At 36.8% G+C, this 19,674-nt stretch overlaps 1 protein-coding gene across 1 annotated transcript in view; it reads right to left on the bottom strand.

Moving 5' to 3' along the window:
• Nucleotides 1-4,762, bottom strand: part of Ptprq (protein tyrosine phosphatase receptor type Q) — a 188,215-nt gene extending 183,453 nt beyond the window's left edge. The window contains exons 1-4 of the mRNA XM_028873029.2: nucleotides 4,596-4,762; nucleotides 4,144-4,255; nucleotides 3,282-3,508; nucleotides 894-963 (exon numbers count right to left, since the gene is read on the bottom strand). Coding sequence (XP_028728862.1) covers nucleotides 894-963; nucleotides 3,282-3,508; nucleotides 4,144-4,255; nucleotides 4,596-4,652 — 466 coding nt within the window. The 5' untranslated portion in view covers nucleotides 4,653-4,762. The remainder of the gene's footprint in view (nucleotides 1-893; nucleotides 964-3,281; nucleotides 3,509-4,143; nucleotides 4,256-4,595) is intronic.
• Between the last annotated feature and the right edge of the window lie 14,912 nt (nucleotides 4,763-19,674).

Here is a 19,674-nt window from a genome sequence, read left to right as displayed (position 1 = left end):
ATTTTTCTATACATTTATTTGATTCTAATTAGATTGGAAGGTATTTTGGTCATCTAAAAAGGAAATGAAAGTGGGCAGGGCAGCAAGATTTGCAGTGTGGGTTAAGACACCTTGGATACGATTTATTAAAGTGCTTCCAAGGGTTGCTGGTAGATTTAGATATTACTTGGAGGGAGGAACTGATGATGACATCAAAGATTCCTCTCAGCCACAGGAAGAAGGGAGATGTGTGAAATAATTTGGTCGTGGCTGAGTATTACAAAATGATATGTTAATCACCAAAGTCCACATTTTCATGTCTAATGTCACAAAAGGCTTATCAGTGGTGCTAATAGGAAAAGACATATACACCTACTTGGCAATAGTCTATTTGCATCACTATGTAGTTGTGGGGACATATATGCATGGGAAGAAAAAGAGATGAGCCACTAATGTACCAAAATATTCATAAAGGTGTTTTATAAGCTTGCCTACTTGCAAGCCCAGCAGGCAGGACACTTAATGAGGAAGAGTCTAAGTATGAGGCCAGCCTGTATGGCATAGTGACTTCAAGGCTAGCCTAGGCTGCAGAGAAAGAATTGTTCTTAAAATTAAATAAGTTAAATTAAAATAGAGCTGTTTTGCCTGACACAACAATAAATGATTTTTTATTTTATTTTTCTTGTGCTTTCAAACGTTTTGCTCCCAGTATTATACTAAATAGCTGTTATCGTTAGAAAGAACAATTTTGTTTTTCACAATGCTTTTAGTGCCCCCAAATAACTAAAAGGAATTCAAAGAGCATTCTCAAGAATTTTATGCATTTTGCATCATATTTTCATCACGTTCCAATTTTTTAAACGTTAAGAACTTATGACTAAATTACTTTAGAATTAATGACTTAGGAAAGTTACCACTTTCTGCAGTTTGGAAAAGAAATGGGTCACTAAACACTCCAATGCCAGCACTGTTTTCTGCTGCAACCTGAAACAGATCAAGAGTTTGGTGTTCAAAGTTTTTGCTTTCTAAATACACAGAATCTAAAATGATACATCTTTCATTCCCCCACCCCCACCAAGGTGAGCTCTAAAAGAGTTTTCCTGTAATTCTTACAATATTCCCCAAATAGAAAGTGACATGGGTGGATAGTGGGTAGATCATGTAATCCAACTAGGAGCTAGTCTGGCCAACATCCTTCAGATGAAAATACTGGGTGAGAGTGAAATCAAAAGGCTTGGCCATGTTCATAAAAGAAATAATGGTAGAACATGAATTCAGTTGAAATATTTTTTTTCCAAAACTCAGTCTTTACCCACTATATGTACTATACATAGGACGGACTATTCATATGACATCAGACATTAAGATTCAAACTCTATAATTGGGCAAATGAGTACTCGGGGAAAAGTACCAGTGAAAAATAAGTTGGATTAACAACATAGAGAATAAAGTCAAAATTTAACAGAAACACCAACTATTTTTAACTTGCATAATTTAGTGAGATAGATCAATGGGCAGAGAAGACATTGTAAAGAGACTCCTAAGCCTTTACAAAATGCCATAAATGGAACCGGACAATCTTGTAGTTCTTCCACTTGCCAGACAGGAAACTTTAGGTAATTTGCTTAACTCTTCTAGGGCACATGTTTTTCTCATATTTAACTGGGAATAATAATATGTCACAGGGTTTTTTTTCCCAAGACTAACTGAAATAATATATGTAGACCACTTTACAGGATTCCCCCTTAGGTGTTACTTATACTGAAGATATCAAATGTACCATGCCAAATTCCCTTTGGAATTCATCAATGGTTAACATTTATTTGAAGAAAGCAAATGTCACAACAGTGATTTATGAAGTGTGGGAAGAAACATAGACTACAGGCTTCTTAATAAGACTGAAATGAGAGAATTCAGAGAAATAAAATGAGAATCCATAAAAATAGATCTAAGCAGAACTAGCCTGGGCAAATCGACTTGCTGTGAACAATAATTTCTTACATCCCATTAAATTTAATATTTATTTATTATACCCAGGAGTTCATGTTGTGATACTAGTTAACCTAAATATGCACATGTTTCTAGAAAACACATTTTGCAATTTTCAGATATCAAAAACCTTTCTTACAAAACCTAGCATCATGTTTTATCATCAAGGAAGGCCACCACAGTTAGTAAGGCCACACACTCAGCTTTTACAAATTTTCTTCTCTATACTCACTTATCGTCAAGACTAAAAGAAAAGACGCATGCGAGGGCTGGTGAGACAGCTGGGAAGGTAAGGACTTTTGCCACCAAACCTGACAACCTGAGTCAGAGCACGGGAACCCATGAGGTAGAAGGAAAGAATCAACTCACACAAATTGTCCTTTGACCTCAACACATGGCCACTTGTACCATGACATGTACATCCCCTGGAACACACACCTCATGTAACACAATAAATAAATAATAAATAAGTGGGGTTTTCTTTAAAGAAAAAAAAAAGGCGTATATATTAATTTGGAAATAGCAAAGAGCCGAGAAGATGCCTCTGTTCTTTACTTCCTCGTCTGCAAATGTCATAGCTCTCCCTAATTGCAAACATTTCTACTTAATGTTCCCATACAGCACTGCTTTGTGCAAGTTCATCTTTCATATTCAAATAAAGCATTAAATCATGAATCGTTAACATTGTAAAGTAACACATACTTTTAGAAATACAAAAGTGAGTAAGAGCTCAACAATAATTTCTTGAGTGAAACAGGCTTGAACACATTATTTTTAGTAAAACTGTACCTTCAATAGTTTTCAATCCCTTATCAAAAAGTTTAGCAATGTACATTCAAGCCCAACAGGTTTGGAAGAAAACACCAATGTTAAATTTAAGTCCGATTAAAAAGAACCTGTATTTTAGTCTTGAGACATAGATTGGCAGCTGAGCATTTGCCTAACGTACCTCAGGCTCTAGGTTCCATCCTTGCACCGCAAAAAATTTAAAATAATCAATATGTGGCATGTAATATGTTCACTTTGAAACCTGAAGTATTGAATTTAAACTTAACTTGCTTTCCATAGAAGATATTAAGCTAAAGCTCTCAAAATGGATAATGTATAAATATATTCATCTACTTAGAGATGAAGAAAGATTACAATTACTTCACCAGGTTTTACATTTATAGTTGGGTGTTGAACACATGCAGCCTGCCACTCTTCAGTGACTCGGAGCATTCGGCTAGCACATTTACACGTTGACAAAAACTCTTGCACTTTTCTCATGGATTTACTCTTTAATACTAAGTATCCATTCACCAAACTTTTACCTTAATCTCATATGTTGTTCCAGGGTTAAGGTTAGTGAGAAGAACCTCCAGACTGTCTGGCTTTGCTCTTGCTCGGGTGTATGCTGTCTGCATCCACGGGCACACTTCCTTATATTTAACAACATAAGATAGGATCCTTCCATTTGGGTTAGGTGGGGTATTCCACGAAAGAAGAATCCCGGCAGATCCAACTCTCTCCCCAGCTAGGAAGACTGGAGGCCCTGGTTCTATTTTTTTAAAACATACATTATTAAATGATCAGATAATTATTCTATTTCTACAAAAATAGTATTTATAAATGTGAATGTTTGAAGTTTCCAGAAACCAGTATGAATTTACTCTCCCGAGACCTTTGCTATTTAAAAAAAAAAAATGACTAAGAAATATATTTTTGAGGCATTACCACATTCTTTTGTAAGAATGTAAAAAATGGAATGCTACTAAACACTACATGCCAAATATACTTTTGATGCCAAGTTATTTTTTGAAAAAATTTGTTCATACAAGGTTTACCTGCAAGAACTAAGAAAAGAAAAAAATACCCTTATGAACTGAATAATCTCTCCTAAACAAGAATGGTGAGCTTGTTTTCTTGGCTCTAATAATCCAAATGTCACCATTAACAGTCTCTCTGATCCACTTCACAAGCAAATATAATTACCTTTTCTCTTTGAAAGTAAAAGAAACCAAAGAGCCCAGAGAAGGCAGGTTCTAAATATTTTCTCAACTTTCCACTTGACTTTTAATTACTCTATACTGATTTCATACATATAATGCAAATGCTGACCATGTAGGTATTTTTATCCAACAGAGTGATAATGAGGAAACACACTTTAAAAAGTAACTGAAAGCATGGACTTACTTGTCACGTTTATTGTCACTGTTCTACTCACAGGTGAGCTATATGTTGTAGCAGAAATTGAAGACAGTGTTACATCATAACCAGTGCCATAAATAGCGTCGGAAACATCAACCTAGAATGCCGAGAGTAAGTAACACATTATTCTGAAAAGCAAGTTAAATAACAAATCTACCATTGTTTTAAAAGTTAACACTTCTCTACATAACTGTACTGTTTAAATTTTCAAAAACAAAGTTCCATATCATTACAAACTATGAATTTGTCATATCAAACAACTGTTTGCTAAGTAACGTAAAATAAGTTGGAAACATACAAAATGCCCTGTGTTATCAGAGTGTAAATCAGTATTGCTACCCACGCCAGCTCTTCGTCAACAGGGAAACAATGGCATCTTCAAAGCATTACAGCCTTTTACTTAGCCCCTTATATTTTTAAGAGTACATGTAAAATACCTGTGTCTCTGAAGTTCCAATAAAAAGGAAAAGGAAAAAGAAAAGTAAATCCATCATTATTACATTTTTTTCATGCGGTAGGAATCACATTGACGGCTCTGGAGAGAAATGTTGCCTGCATTAATGATTTAAAGTAGATCCTCCTGGCAAGTACACAATTAATGAGCCTGGATTACTCAGTAGCTCTGCCCTTTCTTTGTTAAACTATTCATGAACTCTTGGATGGATGGCTGTAGGTTCAGTTCACACACACACACACACACACACACACACACACACACACACACACACCCGGGGGAAGAGAGAAAGAGAGATAAGACAGAAAAGACATCACTAAGATAAAACCCCAGGATGCTGAAAGTTAAACTCATTAATTTGACATCGATGTTTTTTGTCTACATCTTAGGCTTTTAAAATCCATGCAAGGAAAAGAATTTATGAGTTCTATACAGAAATTTCCTGCCAGGAAGGACCAAATATAAACATACACACAAGCTGACCAAGTTCGAGAATGAAAACTATACCTGATATTCTCCACCTCCAAGATCTGTGATAGTAACAAAGCCATGGCCAGGAACAAGATCTACTAGAAACATCTCCCCATGGCCTCATGGCAGGCTTCAGAGCAGAGAAAAACATCTTGGAGGGATATTTTCTCTCAGATTTTTCTCTTTACTCTTGGGTTGTTTTCAGTTCTGATGCTGAAAAATAGAGGTTTACATACAGTATATGTTCCAAAATTTTTTTGAAAATCAACAGCCTACAGTGGCATTTCTAATTAATCAAATTTTTAGAAAACAGTGACTCCTAAATGACCTTTATACACAGATGTATAGTTTCAATGACATTTAGTTTCTTAATTTTTAAATGTAATTATGAGAATTAACATGAATTTATGTTTGTTCCTGGGATATTTCTGAGTTCACATAATCTGTTGGTTAACCTGCTTAGTTTTTTCTAAGGTTATGTTCTATTTGAGCTTTAAAATCAATGTAGACTCCCTGATTGACTAGATGGTTTATCACAGAGGATAATTGGGAAAATTGTGACAAACATTCATACATTTCTGATTAGGACTGAGGTTCGTGTTTCTTTAAAGGAGTAGTTTTCATACCGGAAATGAAATATGAGTTTTTAAATGACAAGTGCCCATTGTCCTCACCAGTGCAGGTGTGTTATCCCATCTATGATTCCGCTGCCGTTTCTGCTGCCTGGAATCCTTAACCGGAGCTTCCACACAGAGCGTGTGGCCAGTGAGTCATGTTGGTGTTCTGCCTTATCTCAGGAGTGGATTCCAAACAATATAGGTGGAAGGAGAGAGGCGATGAAGCCAAGCCTATCAAAACACACTGATACAGACCCAATCCGACACCAAAAGGATGGGGTCTGGAATAACTCACTGGACTCTATTTTTTTTTTTTTTTCATTTCAAAACTCCACTCCTAGGGATGATTTGACAATGATATAATAATAAAAATAAAAGATGTACACTTCTTAACAAAAGCATTAGGCACTCACATAAATTTGAAAGTAACCTAACAATTTTTTTTTAGTATTTTAAAGATGACATTTTTATCACGTCTTTCTTATTATTTGCTTTGTGTGCATGTGTGCAGCGGTTTGTCCCCCCATAGTCTCAGACATTTGAATATTTGGTCCTGAGAAAAGATGGCAGCTAAATTGCCCAGTGGTGGTGGCATGCGCATTTAATCTCAGCACTCGAGAGGCAGAGCCAGGTGGATCTCTGTGAGTTCGAGGCCAGCCTGGGCTACAGAGTGAGTTCCAGGACAGGCACAAAGCTACACAGAGAAACCTTGTCTCAAAAAACCAAAAAAAAAAAAAAAAGCAGATGAACATGCTAGACATAAAAAAAAGGATAACCAAGAAAAGACAGACTGTTTATGGCATTGAGTCTGGTGGTCATATAAGACATACAAGACATTTTAAATTTGTTTTCCCCTAAAGCAGTGGGGATGATTTTCAGTAGAAAAGCAACAGCCTAACTTGCTTTGATTGTTTTAAGGACTGATTTAGAATTTATGGCATATGAATTCAGAGTCATAAAAAGTGGGAATGGGAGACTAAGGTCCAGGGTTCCATGAGACTCTAAGGAGAGACAAGGAGGAGATGGAGTTATGCAAGATTCAGGGGATAGCTTGAAGACTGGATCCACTGAGAAGGTTTTGCCATAGTAAGCCTATAAGGAGTTATCCATGGAATGTAATCTCCCAGGTGTAGCAAAACACAGAGCAAAGATACTCTCAAATGTCATCATTTTAGAAATAATATTGAAAAAAATCAAATGGTAAAATTATCTGGAATTTTAAGAAAAAAAATAGCACCATATTAAATTTGGCTGGAGCTAGCCAAATGAGTTCTGTTCTTATATTTTTTGTTTGTTTGTTTGTTTGTTTTTGTTTTTCGAGACAGGGTTTCTCTGTGTAGCTTTGCACCTTTTCCTGGAACTCACTTGGTAGCCCAGGCTGGCCTCGAACTCACAGAGATCCGCCTGCCTCTGCCTCCCGAGTGCTGGGATTAAAGGCGTGCGCCACCACCGCCCAGCTCTGTTCTTAGATTTTTATCTTGGATGATAATTTACCAGAAGTTAATCCCCAGTGTATTTGCACATCAAGTGATCAATCATTTTATTATATAAGTCCTTTAAAGTTAGTTATTTTTTTATTATGGTAAATTTCTGGGATCTAAATATTTCCCTGCACCCTGTGGTCTTTTAAGGCTACTCTGACCAGTTAACCTACATTATGAGCTATAGGAGGAATTTTTTATTTGCTTGTGACTGTATTTTAAGGTGAAGAGAAACATGTAAAATGAACTTTAATGTTTCATTTAACCTAATCTATTAGAACCACCACTTTATATGTATCAACATAAAACTATTAATGATTTCATTAATTTTCACATTAACTCTGAAATGGTGTGTGGGTTTGACATTTATGGCACATCTGAACTTTCTGGCCACTTGTCAAGATTTGATGGTAACAAGTCACTAATTGCTACGTGTTAGACAATGTAGTCCACTGTAACCCTTAAATGTTTTGGCATGGGATTTTAAAGCTGGAGAATAACAGAGATTTGGTCAGTGTCTATAAGGAAAATAATTCAAAGATATTGAGAGTTTGTTTTGACACAAATGACAAATAACCTTTGAGCAAAAAAATAAAATACAGAAAGGAAGTGAATAGCCCCATTACCAGGACTTCAAAAGAATACATGCAAAGTAGAATCAAAGCATGACATACCTCAAGAGTGCCACAAAAGATTCATGCAGGTCTATCAAAGTGTATTAAAAGTCAAGACTATCAAGTTTCATTTATATTTGCAATGTAGTAAAACTATCTGATAAGCTTCAAATGCCACATTTAAATATTTCTGTAGCTAAACCATAGTTTGGGCAAAATATACACTATGTCTGATTACTAATGTATCTAAGCTTAAGAAATACAAAACAAAAAGAACTCTTGGAAAGATTATGATGCACCTTTATACACTTGCATCAGTTCAAGGAACAAGCCCAGTGGTGGTGCCACAAGCCTTTAATCCCAGCACTCAGGAGACAGAGGCAGAGGCAGTCAGATCTCTGTGAGTTCAAGTCCAGCCTGATCTACAGAGCAAGTTTCAGGACAGCCAGGGCTACACAGAGAAACCCTGTCTCAGAAAAAAAAAAAAATTCAAGGTACAGTATCAATGGATACTATTATTTCCATGTAAAATGGTAAATGAATTTAGGTCATTTTACCCAAATCTCATTTAAATGGGTAAATAACAGAGCCAAAATTTAGACCCAGGACAATGACTTCAAGTTTTAATTAACATGATAGCAAATATTTTTAATTTTCACATAGTAGTTAACAAATAGCAGCAGCTCTCCCCACCCCAAGAAAAAAGTATTGAACAAAGCCACATTTAGGGGACACTTAAGCACCAAATACATTGATCTATCATTCTCCTTTCAAGTTGAAGGTCATTGTATAAGCTTAAAAGACACAATCTAAATGTCGTATGACAAGGTATCATATATTCATCTAGTCCTTTTAGCACCCAGAGTGGCTGGACTTGAACTAAAGGAGAGAGCTACATATGGATATTATTAAGCATATGTCACTGAAAACCAGTCCATGCATAAAAACCAACAACAAAGAGTTACTAAAATGCACAACCAAAATACCAAAGACCCCACAAAATATTGTGAAGAAAATCAATGAATGATAAATGACATATCTCATGCTAGTCTATCTTCCACATAACCCAGGCCAGGTCACTAAATTGCTCATTAAAACTTTGAGAATCCCCATTGACTTTAGGTATTTCCAGTTCTATAATCTGAGAGTTATAATAACCTGAATATTTTTTTTAATTCACTGAAGGCTAATCATCCCTGTCTTTATTTTTCTTCACTGCATGCTTCTATGGCTAAATAAAAACAATTATAATTGATTTTATAAATTATTTAGACTTTATTTGTTTGATAAATAATATGTTATGTGGTAGGGTTAGAAACAGTTTCCTAGGCAGATATGCTCAACCATCTTCTGGAAATAAAATTTTCTTACTGAAAGAGGTAAAATCATAAAACCTAGAAACATTTCAGTGCTTACTGACTAATAGGTGTCGCTGACAACATTCCTTGCTTGTCTGGCATGGGAAGATAAGGGGAATGAGTAGAATGCTGGGAACCTGAGGTATGAGAGGGGTAGTAACAGAAAGTAACACACAATTACACATGGATATTATCTTAATGGAATGCTACATTCAGACACAGTGAGTCATAGCAACACATTGATGAAAGGTAGAAAGAGAAGAATTTTACATGATCTAAACATAAAATTTTGTAACCTCTTAATGGAACAAAAACACACAGAGTTATCATCTCCAAAAAGAGCATATAAAGAATGCACAGGCATCAGAACCCAACTGAGGAAAACATAATTTGGGCCTTAGCTGAACTCTCAAAGGGTGTTTGGAGAGCTGGGATGATAAATTTTATATGAAGAGAGAAACGATCCCAATTATTCAAGCGCACTTCACTGAGCAACTGGGATATTGTTGCCCAATTCATTAAACTTTAACAAATAATCTCATTGATTGCGAATGACTCGAATAACCGTTAGCAACATAATGTTATCCATAACAATAATATGAATTCTAAAGATCAATATGCTTCTAAAAAGATCATCTTTACTTAATAACAGATGCATAATTTTCAGTCTCTGAAGAGCATGTAGTGAGACACCATGGTGGGGTTATATATTCCATCTTACAATGAATAATTTTTAATTGGCCTCAGGGTATCACATGAAAAGATCATTCCCTGTGGCATATGACCTAAAATGTAAAGTTTAGGACAGATATGCAGGGTAAGAAATGAGAATCCTTTACAATTAACATTAAAAATTCTTAAGTATTTACCTCCAAATACCAGCACTGAATATAGGAATGAAGTGAATCATTCTAGAAAGGACAGAATTTTTCATGAATGATCTATTATTCAGGATGTCTCTGTCTTGAATGACATTTACAAATGACAAATAGGATGCTCGCTCCTGACTTCATGACCTTGCTAATATAGAATATCCTGCCCTCTTTTCCATGAGTCTGATGCTATGGCTTAGTAAAGGTTCATCTCAAGTTCAGCTCTTCTCTAATATTGTCATTCAGAATTAATATCTGCTTTTCACAATCACCCCAAACATATGTGGAAATTACTTTGTGTGTGGCATTTCGTTATCCAGCAAATACTTGTTGAGCACATACTAAAAAGGGCAACATGATTCCAGGAACCAATTTGTTTTGGCAAAACAGAAAGGCTTCTGGGTGAAGGGAAGTTACTCCCAGTGTTGGCGCCTGCTGACAAATGACTATGTAAATGAACAAATCAGATAATCAAATCACAGATGCACTAGAAAGAGAAGTTTTATTTAAATTTGACAACCAGGGAGGAAGATAAAATTATATTTAAACTGAGAGAGCAATGATAGGGGGGGAAAAAAGTTAATCCAATCCGGATGTGGAATGTCCAAGCCAAGTGAATGTGCTTGTCATCTAACAGGGATGCGGCTGGAGATCTGAGGAACAAAGAGATATAAACAGCTGCTACATAGTCTCTCAGTAGGCTGGAAAATTAAATAAAGATCAGTCAGGAGAGGTCTCCATTGTTCAGGGTGTATTTGAAAAGCAAGCGGACAAATGTTATAACCGATGCTGTACGAACAGCAAGGAAGTCTAAAATGGTACTCAACTGTGAGAAGGGAGGGTCATGTGTCACCTGGGTTGTCTTCATGAAAAAAGGAAGGAGATTGAAGGGGAGATGGGAAGAAATGGACAGACTCAGGGTGTGCTTTTTAAGATGAATGCCATGCTTCTGAAACTGAGCAGAAGACTAAATATGTTTCTTCAGGTACTGAGAAGATGCTTCACTCACTAAAATATGCTTCTCTGGTTGTGCATAGCCACGGGACTCGTAATCACACAAAAGAGTGAGAAAAGCAGAAGAAATTCCTTTCCTGGAATTTGCAAAACAGAGCATTTGCTGAACATCATCTTGATGAGTTTTCTCAGCCAAACAATAGAAAGCCCTTTCATGGGTAGGGAACAAGCAACAGAGAATAATAAGCAGTCCAAGGTTTTGCATTGGGCATGAAATCAGAATTCAGAGGACAGAATCCTTCGCTCATGACTCTTCCACACAGTCTACCCGCCCACCCTTATAAAATCTCACACAGACTGACCAAAGATAAGCATACCAAAATTGCATCAAATGACAACATTTTGTAGCTATCACCTGGGGCTTTGAAAGAGGAAGCTGTGGAGAAAAATAAATCACTGCATTATTTAGGACACAACTCTAGGACTCTATCACTAAACAGGCAAAAGTTTCCTCCAGAAAAAGACACGAGGAGGCTAGCATTTAAACATCAATAGTAACAAAAGACATGCTCAAGGAACACAGTGCAAGTTAAAAGAAAGTTTTCTGAGAGGCTATACAAGAAAATATCATTTCATAGTGATAATATCAGACAGCCTTCAAAGATGTGGGATTTGAGCTGAGCATCAAAAGAGAGATTTTTGACAAACTTCCATTTTATTATTAAAAATGCATGACAATAGCTACTCTCTGTGGCTATTCTGTCAGTGATTGCCATTTGCCACCCATAGCTATTGAGGGTCTCAAATATGCATAGTGTGAATGTGAAATGTGTTTCAAGCACAAAATAGATGCCAGATTTGAGGCAGTCTATACGAGGGGGAAAAGAAAGATGTAAAATCCCTCAATAATTTTTATGTTTGTTACCAATTAGAATTTTGAATACACATTAGGGTAAAATATATTACTTAAATTATCTTTATTTCTTTTTTACTTTTGAAGTTTCTACTACAAAATTTAAAATTTATTGTCTCCCATTCCTGATTCACTTCATAATTCTATTGCACAGTACTGATCTGATAGACTGTAGATTTACTCCAGGTTCATAAAATCCAGCTGAAGGATGAAAAAAAAAACTGAAATGGCAAAGTTCTGTAAATATTCTGTGTCAACTGCTTGCTCTTTTGTCTAGATTCATAGGGAATTCTTTCCGGTTTTTAATATGGGAGCAATTTTTTTTTCATGCTTAGAATAGCTATTCCCTCCCCTTCTATCATAGTTATGAGACTCCTTAGGGGATATAAATCTTCTTTCACTCCCCATGCTCAGGGAAAGAATGCCAGAAAGCTAATCATTTCAAAGAATTGGCAAGTAGGACAAATATTTGGTGTTTAATGAGTTTCAGTTTATCTATATTAATAAATACTACTTATCTTTTAAACCCATAGTGTGCTAGGCAAAACAAAATAGCAACTTCAAGTTCTGTTTTTTAATAAGCTGCAGTATAAGATTGTTCTTAAAGAGAGTTTTTTTCTGACCCTCCCAAAGCTAAAGATGTTGGGAGACATTGCCTCACTTCCCCTATCTTTCTTGAGCTGTTATTGTAATATTATTTCTTGAGCATCCTTCCCCATAGTTGAGGTTCTGCCAGAAATAGCCACCCTAAAGATGAGAATGTGCTACTAGGAAATGACCTCTTCCAACATTGCATAATGAATCTGTTAAGGGAATGAACTCTGTCCCAGAGGTCATTCTACATTTCAGTCTAAATGCATATCAAACAACAACATCCTTTTTAAAAGATCTCATTCTTGCCTTTCTTCTATGCTTAAACTACAATTGACTACAGTATCATAAGAGAGAGGCCAATTTCATATTTTTGCTGTGGGATAATGCTCTTCTAAACTGTACAGAGTACTGTTTGGCCAATCTCAAGGCAGAATAAGGTTAGGCAGGTACATTCAAACGGAAGACAGAGATGAAGGGTGGAGTCAGAAAAGATGCCAGCCCACCACTCAAGGAGCAACATACCAACAGACTGGTAACGCCATGGCCACAAGGCAATACATAGAGGGTTAATTTAAGATGAAAGAGCTAGCTAGCAAGAAGACTGAGCCATAGATCCAACAGTTTGTAAATAATATTAAGACTCTGAGTGATTATTTTATAAGCTACTGTGGGTCAGACGGGACATAGAAAAGGCTCCAGCTACAATTGGTACCCAGAAGTGGTAGCAAGAGTTTCCACCTAAAACGTGAGAGAACTTAAGAAGAGATGCTAGAATGGAGCCACACTGGGCTTCCTGGTCAGTCTCATAGTCTCATGCCAGCAGCAACATAGAGAGGAGTCGCCCAACAGCTGACAGCTGCCATGAGCTAAGTGGTGTGGCGGGCTCCCGTAGTCTCTCCTATAGGCCCCAGTATAGAAGGGCTTCTCCCAGCCCCTACCACTGACTGTGGGCTTGAGAGCACAGTCCTGGACTTAAAAATACAGGCATGCTACTTAATACTGCTTCCCAGAACTGGGGAAGTAAGCATGACTCCTTGGTACCTGTGCCATGTTGAAAAGCTGAGTGGGGTGGAGCCAGAGGCCAGGACTGCTGCTTCAGTCCTAGCCATGCTACAGTTTAAATCAATGGTCAGAAAATGATTACAGATACACAATAAAACAGACTCGGAAAAAAAACCCTAACGGGTTACAGTGTCTTTCAAAAACAAACTTAGGCTTGAGAAAGAGAAGAAAAGGGGTAGAGAAAGTCCTTAAAAAGAAATAGGGTAATTTTTTTAAAAAGCCACATAAAGATAGAAAATACACAGGATCTGCACACTGTATATTATTGTGCTGTCTTTTGGATTTTTAACTACAGAGAGACATTTGATTGTGGGAGCTGCTAAGGTACTCCAACATATATATTTTAAAGGTATCTTGACTTCAAAGTTTGGGTCTAAGGATATGTTGCTTTGGAAAAGAGGTTCTGCTTTTGTTTCCACAGAAGAGAACCTTTGGACTGCTTCCAGGTTAATACGGTTTGATCGAACAAGACCCTCCGAAAAATCTCCAATGGGAACAGATGGCTCAGATGATCCAACATTTCAGAGTGCCTCTGTTGCAGTTTCCTCTGAGTTCTTCGTCCCAAAAGGCTTCAAGGCTGCAGGCTGAAATGATTTTTCGGAGGGTCTTGTTCGATCAAACCATACTGTACTGTGTATATGTGCCACATTTTGGAAAAAGTACAAAGACAACTAGCCAAATTAGTGGAAACACATGAACTGTGGACCAATAGCTGAGGAGCCCCCATGATACTAGACTAGGCTCTCTGGATAAGCAAGACAGTTATTTAGCTTGAACTGTTTCGGGGGCCCCCAGGCAATGTGATCAGGACCTGCCCCTAGTGCATGAGCCAGCTTTTTGAAGCCTAGTGCCTATGGTGAGACACTTTGCACAGCCTTTGTTCAGGGAGGAGGAGCTTGGACCTGCCTCAACTAATGTACCAGGCTCTGCTGACTCCCCATGGGAGACCTTGTCTTGGAGAAGGTGGGAACGGGGGGGTGGGATGTGGAGGAAGGCTGGGGGCAGAAGGAGAGAGGACAGGGTAATCTGTGGTTGGTATGTAAAATGAATAGGAAATCTCTTAATAAAAAAGAAAGAGCTTGAAAGAAAAAAAGATTGGATATCTACTTCAGTCTAGTGCAATCATATTCCATTCCTTAGAGATTTAGGTAGAAAATGCCCCTGTGGCTACTCATATACCATCTATGGCTAGAAGATGAGTAGGTCAATGTTCTACTTGGCATTTGAGCTGTTTGGTAGGGAAATTTGGTCTTTGGGGAAAAAGAATAAAAAAAAAATAGTGTAGTGGGTAGCTGTTCCAGCCCTGATCTTGAAACACTGCCCCCTAGTGTGACAGCAAGTAACTGCCACACCTGCCCCTGGGGCATAGCCAAGAAGAGACCCCTTAAGACTCAAAGCATATATGTGTTTGGCTCTCTTTCTCGATCCCTGGTAGTTCTGGAGGCAGGACTGTACCTCATCTCTTCCGGATCCTGTAATCAACCCCTTGTTGGCTGTAAGTTACCCCAGAAATAAACCTCTCTTGATTACCAGATAAACTACATAGAATTGCCTCATTAATAATGATACAATAGCTTACACAAATGAACAGAAAGAAGCAGAAATACAGAAATGAAAATTGTATAGATTCTCACTGACTTTTTATCTAAGTATTGTTCTTCCTAACATTTGGCCCTTGTTTTCTACCTGGTACCCTGTGTTAAAATATCAGTATTTCTCTATTGTTTTAGCTTACTGGGTTGTTGTAGGTTATTTGCAGCTAATTCTATAGGAAAAGATAGAAGAAGCTCTTGTGCATTACCTATCTTAGCCCTTGTTGTCTCTGAGCTTGCCTGCACTCACACCAGCTTAAACTCTGTTGTCTCTGAGCTAGCCTGCACTCACACCAGTTTAACCTCTTTTGTCTCTGAGCTAGCCTGCACCCATGCCAACTTAACCTCTGTTGTCTCTGAGCTAGCCTGCACTCACACCAGCTTAGACTCTGTTGTCTCTGAGGTAGCCTGCACCCACACCAACGTAGCCTCTGCCCAGCCTACAAGTCAGTGCTCAAGAAAAAAGTGATAACTGAAGAAAATAAAATTCTCCAACTACATTGCCTGTGTTTACCCGATGATACTGTTTCTAAATTATGATTTAGATGACACAGGACACCCAGGGTTTCCTAGCAAATGTAGCACCACACGGATCTGGTGCAACCAATTTCACCAAGGCCAGGAAAAGGAAAAAAAAAATTCACAAAAAAGCCTCTTCCAAGAAGGAAAAAAAAAAAAACACGTATAAACTATGGACTTTTATTTTTAATTTTTCATAGAAGAATTCTTAAAAAGTTATTGGCATTATATTTCTAACATAATTTATGCAGTGGATAAAATCAGAAGGGCAGAAGGCCTTTTTCCAATCTTAGAGTTCCTACTCCTTTTCCCAGAGTCCAGAAGTTTGCCTTCTAAGTTGGAGCCACACCCCTACGTCTACTTTATGTTCAACATACTTCATTTCTCAACAGAAAGAAATCTAATGCTAAACTTTTAGTGGAATAATAATTATGTCACTAAAAGTCTGTTTTTACATGAAATTTTGGTCTCTATAAACACACTGATTGGTTTAAGTTGATTAGAATTCAGCTGGCTGGTCTATTTAAACCTGTTCACCGATTCTAACCCCCCTTACATTCTAATTTCTGTGTTAACACATTTTCTTCTAACTGAAATTAATTTTTATTCCCACAATATATGTTAGATCCATTTGTTTACTTATCAATTCTCTCTCTCTCTCTCTCTCTCTCTCTCTCTCTCTCTCTCTCTCTCTCTCCATCTCAATAAATTTAAGAGGGATCACAAAGAAAGATATAAAAAGAATTATTAATACATGGTAGAAGACAAAAGACACACTGCAAAATGAGGCAGATAAAAACAAAAGTTTCACACCCCCTTTAGAGTCAGGTAACTAGATTAAATTTACACATTAAATGAGTTCTGAGCCACTCCGAGCCTCATGCTGCACTTGGGAAATGCACACCTGTTCTGTGCAGCCACTTAAATACACAGTTCCACGCTGGTGTGTAATAATTGTTCAAAGTGTTTTACTCCCAACTGATATGACTATAGTTGCATTTCTAAGTCCTATCCTGAAGTCACCTCTCACAACTAAGTAAGCATGGGCACACACACATACTTTATTACAACCAGGAGCCCCACAACTTAGAGGGGTATTTTATTTGATTTTACCTGATTGTATACGTTCAGAGCAGGCTTATGTGTAAATGATGTTTATAATGTTGGAAAAGGCTAATTGGATCCAAATACTGCAATTAAAAGACAGCATCTTCCATTTTTCACATTCCAGGACATCTTTTTTTAAAAAAAATATTAATAGGCATAAATAACCAAAACATTCAGAAAATATTGAGTGGTTCATCATAATAGCGCCTTGGGTCTTAAGTACTTTGCATTTTCCCAAATAGTTTTACACTTTATTTTAATAATGTTTCCTTACCTAGGTAAGAATAATTGTCCTTATTTTCCTAGTGGGAGATTAATGGTTTTGCCCAGGGTTGTCTAACTGATATGTGACCAAGGCGGGAATATTACTCAGACATTCTGCATGCAAACCAGTGCTGCTTCTCGGGTTGTTAGCATCCACGTCTAAGTCCTTCATCTTTAACAAAATAATGGATCTAAACATAGCTATTCCCTTGCTTTTTAATCCTGTAGATTTTAATTAACTATAAAGTGAACTTACTAGTGTTGACCATGATGACATTAAGACAGCTTCTTTTTAGTCTCTCTTAGTCATAACACTAATTAAACAGTCCATCCCTGGAGGAATGCTATTAAATGTGAGTGTTCTCCAGGTTAATGAGAAGCCACTTATTAAAACATTTATCTCAGAAACATTTGGAAAACTATTTTCTCACACTGTCTGCAGAAATAACTTTATTCATGCTCTGGTTTATTTTCATTGTCTATTGTGGAAATATATTTTTGTGCCGAAGAACAAATGGTTAAACTATATTTTCTTCATAGAGAAATTTCATTTAAATCAAAACTTCATATTATCTGTATTAACATGCAAATGCCTTGAATTATTACTTATTCACCCTGGTAATACTGCCGTGTGATGCTATTAGCTGTTCTAGTTTAGTCCAATAAAAATACCTTGAGTTTATTCTAACTTCTGCTTGCTTAAGTACATTGACAAAGCTTTCATGAACACATTCACACAGACAATGCTGATATTGTAATCTAAGTAATTTAATACTATTACTTTTCAGTATTGTCATAAATTTTAGTGGAAGGCAAACCATTTTCATTCATTAATGTGAAACTATTGTCCTCATCCAGAAGACTCTTGCTCTGAGCCAACTAACAGTTCCTATTTTCAGTTTCTATTATGGTTCATAAACTCAACTTCACTTGGGGCTACATCATTTAATACATAAATAATAAATTCAAACTTCAATATCATAAACTACTGCATTCAAACAGCCCTGATACGCTCATCATTTGTGCTGACTTTCTGTAATCTCTGAGAGTAACTAAAACATTTCTTGCTCTGCCTAGCAGATGTGAGGAGTTAAAAGTAGAAAGAGAAAGACCTCAGCAAAAATCATTTTAAACTTTGAACTAAAGGTGATATGTTTCTCGGTAGTGTTATATCCAAATGTTCCCAATCTCCTAGTGTGGAGAATACATTACATCTTGGTTTTGTGCAAACACGAATAGAAATATCTCAGAAATATTATTAGTACATATCCTAAGTAGATTCCAAACTGTGACAAAGTTAATCATCAAGAAAAATAGTGGAAATTTAAATAAAATGTCACCTTTCTTTCATGAAAAGAAAAACTTTAAATCACATAATGCATATTGCATCTTCTTTCCTCCTTAATACTTCTCTGCATAATAAAGGACCCAAATTGCCAGTATACTCATCCCTGACTTATTTTAAATACAGTAAAAGAATACCAGCCATGACCAAGTTCTAGGTCCATAAATCCAACAGTGTCAATGTCAACTCAACTAAAACAGTTATTTTCATAGATATTAGTAGTTCATAATTTAGTTCACTGGAAACCTGACAATTTTTATATATTCTCTGTGCTTTTTTTTTTTTAACCTCTTTTATTTCCTGTGACTACCACAGTATAAACCGCCATCTGCTGCTGGAATGCTTGTTTGCACTGGGAAAGTGGTGCCTCATTCTCTGCTTAATGGAACAATGGAGAAATTAAAACACAAGTGAAAATCTGGCAGCCAGCAGATAGTTAGCAGCTCTATTGTCTGGCAACAGTCCCACACACACAAAAAAAAAAAAAAATGCAAAGAATGTGGAAGCTCATATCAAGGAAGCAGAAAAAAAAAATCAGAGTCAATGCTCACAACCTAAAACTGAGAATAGTCTAACTAATTATTCTTAAAGAGGCAGAGACGTATTTGAATATTGAAACAGGCAATATGCTCATGTACAGCCTTTGTTCCTGTTTGTATTTCTTGTGTTTTGAGGACTGTTATTGAAACAGTTTTCAATCCTAATAGAAACGATGTGCAGGGTGGCCAGACCCAGGATGGAGAACTGGGCTGTCTCTTGCATGTCCGTCTGGACCTATCAATTCAAAGAACCAGTTACTGGGTGTTCACTAAGGAAGGACCCCACAGCTTACATGAGCAAAAAAAAAAAATCAGGCATATTTAGTTTCATTCCTGTCTGGTGTGAGAATGCAGCAATATTGGTTTCAGCCTGAACAAACCAAGTTTAATTCCTCCAAAGCGCCCCTAGTAACATACCATGAAAGCAGAAGTACAGTGTATGCATGTGATTTCATAATGCTGAAAATTTCCATCAGCAGCTTCCAGACAATAGCTGTGAAGAGTCACTCTCCCCTCACGGATATTCACTGACATGCCAGAACTCTTCAACCTATAACATGCTACTCACAAATTACTCTGGGATGTTTCCTACTTACTGTTTTTTTTTTTTTTTATTTTATCTTGTTAAAGAATATTAAATGCACAGCAAGGAAAAGATGTTAACATTTATTAATCACTCTACCCTTCTTTCCAAATTGAAAAGTATTTTATATATTCAATATCAGCTCCTGAAATGTCCCAATCAGTTATAATTAATGGG

This window comes from Peromyscus leucopus, chromosome 18, assembly GCF_004664715.2.
Source record: "Peromyscus leucopus breed LL Stock chromosome 18, UCI_PerLeu_2.1, whole genome shotgun sequence".
Taxonomy (NCBI): Eukaryota; Metazoa; Chordata; class Mammalia; order Rodentia; family Cricetidae; genus Peromyscus; species Peromyscus leucopus.
The sequence above is the reverse complement of the archived record's forward strand: the minus strand, read 5'-3'. Positions and strand labels throughout refer to the sequence as shown.